Genomic DNA, 8,852 nt, shown 5'->3' on the forward strand with positions numbered 1-8,852 from the left:
AGAAGAAGAAGAAGAAGAAGAAGAAGAAGAAGAAGAAGAAGAAGAAGAAGAAGAAGAAGAAGAAGAAGAAGAAGAAGAAGAAGAAGAACCCATTGGGGCTAGAGAGATGGCTCAGCAGTTAAGAGTACTGCCTGCTCTTCCAAAGGACCCAAGTTCAAATCCAGTATCCTCGTGGCAGCTCACAACTCTCTTTAACTACAGTCCCAAGAGATCTGATGCCCTCATCTGGCCTCCATAGGTATTACATGCTCATGGTACATAAGACATGCATGCAAGCAGGAAAACCCATACACATAAAAATAAAGGGAAAATATTTTTTGGATACAGGGTTTCTCTGTGTGTCTCTGGCTGTCTTGGAATTCACTCTGAAGACTAGGCTAGCCTCATATTCAGATCTCCTGCTTCTGTATAGCCGTGCCTATAGGTATTTAAAGAAGTATCTATAGCTATTACGTTATTTTTTAAAAGGACAGTTCCACTTTGTCACTCTGTAACCACATGTCCTGCAAAAGGCAGAGACTACGTATGCCTGTTTTCTTGTCCACAGTAGCTCCAGCCCCAAGCACAGTGTTGGGCACAATACCACCAGCCCCTGGCATAAAGAGTGCTACTGTGAACATCTTTGTGTACAGGCTTCCGTGCACATATTCATGCACTTCTTGGTAATTCTGTAGGTTTATGAAACTACCAAACTATTTTCCACAGTGACATCACTTTGTTCCCCTTAGCCATGTGTGGTGGTTCCAATTTCTGCCGGTCCTTGTTAATACTTGCTGTCTGACTTTTTGACAACAGCCTTCCCAGAGAACACAAACTGTATCCTATAGTTTTGATTTGCATTTCCCTAAAGGCCAGTGAGGTCGAGCATTGTGTGTGTGTGTGTTTATTGACTGTGTGTGCCTGTATACTTTTTTCTTTTTCTTTTTCTTTTTTTTACAAAAATGTCTATTCAGATATTTTACTTATTTTTATTATTATTTTTTAAAGACAGGGTGTTTCTCTGTGTACCCCTGGCTGTCCTGGAACTCACTCTGTAGACCAGGCTGGCCTCGAACTCAGAGATCCGCCTGCCTCTGCCTCCCAAGTGCTGGAATTAAAGGCGTGCATTAAAGGCGTGCTCCACTACTGCCAGGAACTTGTCTGCCTATTTTTAAATAGGCTATTCATTTAAATTTTTTTCCTCTACTTTTAGCTGGGCATGCCTTTCATCCCAGCACTCAGAAGGCATAATAACTATTTGGTTGCCATGGAACAGAACCAATAACAGTGTTTTATTCTAATGTTGATATTGTAAAAGCCAGGAGCTGGGCTGGCGCATCTCTACCCCCATCTCCCAGTCATACAGCCTTGATGGAGAGTGGTAAGGTAAAAGACCTCCTTCTAAGAAGCAGGTTCTGATTGCTGTCACCTGAGGCCACCTCAGCACAGACTGGCTGCCGCTGGCTGGCGCTAGAGTATCACTCCATGAGGTGAGACCTCTGGAACATTCTGAACTAAGGCACTCACTGAGGGGCTCTGGAGAAGATAGACACTGTGACGTTCAGCATGACTGGCTGGTCTAGTGTCTTGGTCAGGAGGGACAGGCTGGCAGGCTCTGTGCCACAGAATATTGCCAAGTGCAGAAGTGGGTGCTGGGTGTCCCCAACGCCATGTAAGGCGATGTGAGATTAAAGGTGATATGGCCTCTTGACAGTGCTGGGGTCTGGGCATTTGTCAGCCTTGGGCAGTCTCTGAGGATATACCAGATAGACTACTTTAGGAGAAATCTCTGCCAAACCCTGCTTATGGAAGCCATACTCGGGGCTGGGAAAATGGCTCACTGGTTAAGAATACTAGCTGCTCTTCCAGAGGACCCAGGTTCAATTCTCAGCAACCACATGGCAGCTCACAACTGTCTATACATCTAGTTTCAGGAGACCTAATGCCCCCTTCTGGTTTCCACAGGCACCAGGCATGTGTGGTAGACAGACATTTGCAGGCAAAGCACCCATACATATAAAAATAAAATATGTTTAACTTAAAAAAGTCATTCTTACCCATAATAAAAAAAAAATCTCAGCAAAACAATGCAGGAAGGCCAAATCCACTCTAGTGAACCGTCCTCATCTGTTTTAAGTAACAGTCTTATTTAAACTTCATTTGGGCATGTCTACTCACTGTGTTTGGGTATCGTATGATTGGCCATTTAAAACATATAATTCAGTGGTGTTAGTGTGTTCAGAGTTGGGCAACCGTCACACCATTTAAGATGTTTCACCACATCTAGAGGAAACCTCATGTTGCCTAACAGCGTAAACATGCATAGTGCTGCTGAACTCTGCTAAATAAGCCGTTTATGGTTTAGCACAGAACCCCTCATCCCAACCTCCCCAACTCTACCACCTCACCCCCTCCCGGGCTCACACACACACCATCCTAAGCAACCATCCTCTCTCAGACACCAGAAGACCCATTCTACCCTGTTCTTTGTGGGGCCTTGGCTATGTGTGTGGCCCAGTTGTATGCTGGACACATAGGCAGGAAAGCAAGATGCCCCTGATCTCTTGCTGGTCCCCAACCTCTGGTACCTGGCCAAGACTCCCATTGCTCTGCCTCTGTGTGGCCCTACAGAGGCAGTGATGAGAATGAGAAAATAAACAAAGCTAGAAGTAGAGGGTAGACTGAGGGCTGAGAGCCCTGCAGGCTCAAAGGGCAGAGACAGGAGGTAGGACTGAGGAGTACATGATAGAACTGAGAGAGAAGGGTCCCCCCCCCCACTTAGCCTATGGCTTCCGAGCAACCATGTGTAGCATGGAATCCTCCCACTACCAATGGCCTCTCTGTTTGTCTTACCTGCTAAAACTGCCATTCAGAGCCATTACCATTATTTTGAAGTTCCCTGGGCTCTCAGAAGCAGCTCCCGAGAATTGCGTGATTTCATACTTAAAAGGTGGTGTGCTCTTTCCTTCCTGTTGCAACAAAGGATTCAAACGAGATGACTTGCAGTAACAGAAACTTACTCTCTTACGGTTCTGGGGGCCAGACACCTTAAATGAAGGTGGGGTGGGGCTGGTTACTTCTGAGGCCTCAGACCCAAGTGTTTCCTGGTCTCCCAGCTCCAGGCTCCGCCCCTGTCTTCACATGGTCATTCCTTCTCTGTGCCATGGTGGTCTGTCTACTCACAAAGCCTTCTTATAGAAAGGACACCAAACATTCCAAATATGTTCACATGCCATGTTCTAAGCATCAGGACTTTACTACATCTTTGTGGGGGTCACAGTTCAGTCCTGGAAAATGGGTACACTTGTAACCCTGGTTTACAGTTATAGAAACTAAGGCACAGACAGGCTATGTGCAACAAGCTCATAGAGACATGCTCTTGCCACAGTGATGTAATGCCAGACACACATGCAAGCCCCCAGGCAGGTACAGTACCAGATATAAGCCCTGGAACAAATGGTTTCTCTCATACTTACTTCCATGTTCTACATCCCAGCAGGTTGTGGTTCAGGGCACCCTTTTTGACCTCTAAGGAGGAGGCCCATGAACATAGTTTGAAAATAATAAGAATATAGACAGGAGAGCCTCAAGATTATGAGATGGGGCCCCAGTGACATTCCAGGAGGGTGGAAATATCAGGAGCAGGATTTTTTTAAATCTCTTCATAAATACTTATAGCTAACCAAACAGGAAGCCACAACCTATTTGTCATAAATAGACAAATATTAAATTTTTAAGGTGGCCTGAGCTGTTGAGAACAGTGCTTAGGTTACAGGGTGAAGAGGAAGCAGTTGCTATATTGATCTATGTCAATCTCTGCCCTTCTTCTCCAACCTCCAAACCTGTGTAAAACTGGCCTAGGCTTCGCAAACTAGGTAGCAGGCTGGTATCACATAGACGATTCTATTTAGGTTGAAAGGGCTGTTCCCTTGGAGGGTGGGAGAAACTGAGGCACATAGCAGGAAAGGGATTCGTGCAGAGCCAGGTTATCAGTTCCGGGGTCAAAGCTAGGTTTGGAAGACCACTTGGACCATATTTTGTTCCTGTTGCATGGAAAAGATAGAAGAACAACTCAGTTCACACGTTCATCAGCATACTGAGGCCCAGGGAAGTCCATTGTAGTCGCCTGAGTTCAGGGAACAAAATATGGTAGGCACGTGGTCGTGGGCCTGATTTAGGCATCATGGAAGCCAGTGCATACTGAGACTGTCATTTGCAATTGGCTATACATCTGTCACTACTCTCCGTTTAGAATCCTGTTCACCAAAAATGATGAATGTGTGAATGTGTATTCATTGATATCAGCCACAGCCATTTAACCCCTGAACTCTCAGCACATCGACACCGTGAGCTCCATTTCTCACTGTGGTTGGCAGCTGATACATAGTGGGGTCCTGTGGGAGGTGCTGGGACCCACAGAGAACATGGCCGGCGTGTGCCACCTTCCCGATCGAGGAGAACACTCAGCTCTCCCCTTTGTCATTAGAGGATACTTACTAGGGCCTTTCTTGTCTCTCCCCAGTATTGTACCTGGAAGGCTCAGTTCTTGTGTTTGAGGACATCTTCAGACTGATTGCATTCTACTGTGTCAGTAGGTGAGTAGCCTGGCCCTACAGGAGGTTGTGGAGGGGGAGGATTCCCTTCTTATCTTAATAGAAGCCTACTTGTTGCAGGGCACCCATCTGGTTGCAACAGACATCTATGCAACTTTGGGTGTGTTTGTGGCATGGGAGAGGACAGAGAAGGGGGGGGATGAAATGAGAGGGGACAGTCCCTTGTCTTTGCTCTGGTAACCACAAGAAGAGAGATCAGCTCTGAAGTTTCCTCTTCTCTTCTGGTAAGGACTTCTCTGCCAGGCATCTGACCCTCAGACTCCCTGCCAGTTTTTCCATTTCTAGTGTTGCCAGCACCGGGGACAGCTTGGGACCCTGCACACAAACCTGTAGGGACAGCAAGAATCCCACTGCCTGGGATTCTTCAGATGGAAAGACCACCATAAGTTCTGCTCCATTCACTTGGAACTGGTTTCCGATCAACAAGAATTTAAAAATACATTTGGTGCCATAAACCAACAGCTGAAACTGCAGGCCCTGAACAAGGGCTGATTAGATGTTAGGTAAGACGTGTGGTGGTCCTTGACCCCAAGCTACCTCTGCTGAAACACATGTTCCACTCATAATACCCTTCCCCACCCTCCAGACCAGGAGAGCAAGACTGATAGTTACAGCTGAAAGTCAAATCTGCCACTGCCTGGGGAAGGCTCTCTCCAGCATTCAGTGAGACTCTAAGGGATTTTATACCCACTATATTTTTGTTCGTTTGTTTGAGACAGAGCTTCTCTGTGTAGCCCTCGCTGTCATGGAACTTGCTCTGTAGACTAGGCTGACCTCAAACTCACAGAAACCTCTGTGTTCTAAATGCTGGGATTAAAGGCATGCACCACCACTACCCAGCCCTACTCACTGTGACCTTTTAAAGGTTTTTTTTTTGTATGTGTCTTAATGTTTGCCTGCCTGCATGTATGTATGTATGTATGTATGTGCATGTGCCACAAAAGGCCAGAAAACAGCATCAAATACCCTGCAACTAGAGTCACAGACAGATGTGAGCCACCATGTAAGTGCTGGGAACCAAACTCTGTAAGTCCTGTATAAGGGCAGCAAGTGCTTGAAGCATTGAGCCATCTCTCCTGCTCCCTCCAGATTGTCTTTTAAAAGCTTGCCAGCATCCCCACAAGGATTATTCCCGTTTTCCTCCATTACACAGATGAGGAAGTGGAGACTGGTAATCAGCAGAGTGAAGTCCAATCTAGAAAAGGCTACACCATCAGTGCACCCTGCAATAATTCTGTGCATTGGCTTGGCCAGCTAGATTCATAGGGAAAAATTACAGAGGTCCCAGAGACCTTTGTGCTTTACAACACACCAGGCTGTAGGAAGGTGAGCCCTTCCAAGTTTATCTTAGTTGGAGGAGCTCTGTCCGGTACTTGGCAAATGTGGGCTACAATGAATGAATCAAGAGAAGGATGCATGCATGTATGCATGATGGATGGATAGATGGATGCATGCATGCATGCATGGAAGGGTAGAAGAATGGGTGTATGCATGCATGGATAGATAGATGATGCATAGATGGATGGATGCATGAATGAATAGAAGAATGGATAGATAGATAGATAGATAGATAGATAGATAGATAGATAGATGCATGCATGGATGGGTAGAAGGATGGGTGCATGCATGGATAGATAGATGGATGCATAGATGGATGAATGCATGGATGAATAGAAGGATGGATGGATGGATGGATGGATGGATGGATGGATGGATGGAAGGATGGATGGATGGATGGAAGAATGGATGGATGGAAGGATGGATGGATGGATGAATGGAAGGATGGATGGATGGATAGATAAATGAATGGATGGATAGATGGATGGATGGATGAATGGAAGGATGGATGAATGGATGGATGGATGGATGGATGGATGGATGGATGGATGGATGGATGGAGAGTCTAGATATTAAGCTAAATATTTAACACCTCAAAACCTCAACCTCCTCATTTATAAAAAGGAGTCCTCATTTCAAATGCTTTGATGCTGGAGGAAGAGTGAGTTAATGCCCATGAAGAAAGAGAGTCCACTGCCTGGGACCCCATGGGCTCTCATCCCATCTCTGCCACTTGACTGTAGGAGAGTTTCCTGGGTATCAGCTTGGTGTCCAGAGAGATCAGGAACCACAGTCACTAAGCTTACCCCCATCACTTCCCAGCCTTTCCTCCCCTGGCTGCTGTTTCTCCACACCCTACCCAAGCTGGTAGCTGTTTTCCTGTCTTCAAACTCCAGGGCTCTCTGAAGGAAATCATGAGACAGAGACAGGCCTGACCATGTTCTGGGGAGGGTGTATCAGGCAACAAGGCCTGCATGCTGAGGGACCAGAGTCCCAGGCCTGGAGTTATAGGACAACCGCTTTGCAGCTATGTGACTCCCAGTCAATCACCTGACCTCTTCTGGCACCCTTGCCTCCTGTCAGAAACATTGACCAATAATACTTAGGTATGAGAGTCTGCAGCTTTTAAATTCTAAGATGCTCCAGAGAGCGTGCTGATGAGTGCCTGTCCAGTCTAGACTTTTGTTAGAGCTGTGTGTGTGTGTGCCCATCACCACACTAAACCTAAGCCCACTAGTCTTCCACAAAGAGTGCTTCCCACTGGGCAACCGAGCAGGTCCCTGTGAGCTGGTGGCTGCTCATGGAGACATTCTCAGAATTAAGACCTCACCAGAGCAGACTCTCAACCTTCTCACCACCAATGCCTGATAAATCAGGAGGTCCCTCTCAGACATCTGTGAGGGTCCAGCATGCCGAGATCACAGTGCCAGCCTTCAGAAACAGCCACCTCTTTGGAGGGCCCCAGTTCTTGTAAATGCTTTCCAGTTCTGACCGACGGTGCAGAGCTGGGAGAGACTGCTGTCTGGGTGTCTGTATGCTCGGTGCTACTGACTCGCTTCTTTCTAACCTCTGTCATGGCCACACATCACAAAGCCGGTAATGCCTGTACCCAGGGCTGTCCTGAAGATTTCCGATTGGGCCTTAGAGAGTCGCCAGTACATAGTAGTACTCATAACCATGGATGTGTTCTTAGTGATGTTAGCTGTGAGAAAACTGAGACCGGGCTGTGACTGACGTCAAGTGGCACAGCCACTGGCATCTGAACCCTGGCATCGTATCAGGCCTGTAGTGGCTATGACCCATTTGTTGCTTCCCTTGGGTGTGTCCCTTCTGTATATGGAGCTTGGAGGCCTTCCTTATGAAGCTGTGGGAGGCCTGCCAAAGAGGGTACGGAGAAAGTTCTAGGCAGAGGAAGCAGGGTAGCCACTAGAAAGCCCCAGGTAGCTTCAGGAGTGGCTCTGCAGAGAGGACAAGGGAAAGCTTTGCAGGAACTTCCTTTCACAGCTGCTATGAGCCATGCTGTCACCCATGGTTAGACAGCCCCAGAGTAACATGGCGGCAGCAGGAAGTGGGCTTGAAGAAAGAGAGAGCAAAGAACAGCCAAGAGCTGCTGAAGTTGTCTGGAGTCATAAAGAGATGTCGCTCAAAAGGGAGGGGCAGCCACTGAAGGAAGGAGGAATGGCTGCAGAGATGGGAGACGCTGGGGCTGCCCTCCTGGGTGGAAGGATACTTAGTCCCATTGCTTCTTGAACATATCCATGATGCCCGGGTCCACTAAGAGCCCCAGCATCCTGGGGTCTGATCCTCGACACAACCCTGGTGTGCAGTCAGTGACCTCAAGTGAATGCCGTTACCCGAATGAGGAAGGAAGGAGCTGTGTGGGCCTGTCCTCCCTCAGATACGCTCCCACACGGTGGCTAAGCTACCCCCCCCTCCTCCTCAGGGAGTGGCTCACTGGTCACTCCCACCTCTGAAGATAGTTATCACCACAGTGCTTGTGAAGCTCTGCTCTCCATCAGTGGCTCCAAGTGCTGCTGGCCCAGCTCTTGTGACTGGCATTGGAAGTAGGGGATCCCATGGGAGTCACTGAGCCCCGAAGTCCACAGAGTCTGGCTTCAATTCCAGGTAACTAGCATTGCGACCAAACTGAACAGTTAAATGCTTGGTGTCCAGAGAATTAGAGAGCCAGATGGTGGCATTAGAAAACCCCTCATAGGGGAGTAGGAAATCAATTAGTGACTTTGTATGTAAGAGTGTAAGCTGCTCCAAATCCTCTCAGAATGTGTCCCGTGCAGGTGGAGTGAGTCTTCTGTTGCTGAGCTTGTGTGTGAGTGTGAGTGTGAGTGTGAGTGAGTGAGTGTGTGTGTGTGTGTGAGTGTGTGTGTGAGTGTGGGTGTGGGGGTGTGTGAGTGGGGGTGTGTG

General features: G+C 47.6%; 1 protein-coding gene across 1 annotated transcript in view; it reads left to right on the top strand.

Moving 5' to 3' along the window:
* Positions 1 to 8,852, top strand: part of Rin3 (Ras and Rab interactor 3) — a 113,603-nt gene that overhangs the window by 63,623 nt on the left and 41,128 nt on the right. Inside the window, exon 4 of the mRNA XM_021179321.2 lies at positions 4,502 to 4,574. Coding sequence (XP_021034980.1) covers positions 4,502 to 4,574 — 73 coding nt within the window. The remainder of the gene's footprint in view (positions 1 to 4,501; positions 4,575 to 8,852) is intronic.

Source organism: Mus caroli, chromosome 12 (assembly GCF_900094665.2).
Source record: "Mus caroli chromosome 12, CAROLI_EIJ_v1.1, whole genome shotgun sequence".
Taxonomy (NCBI): domain Eukaryota; kingdom Metazoa; phylum Chordata; class Mammalia; order Rodentia; family Muridae; genus Mus; species Mus caroli.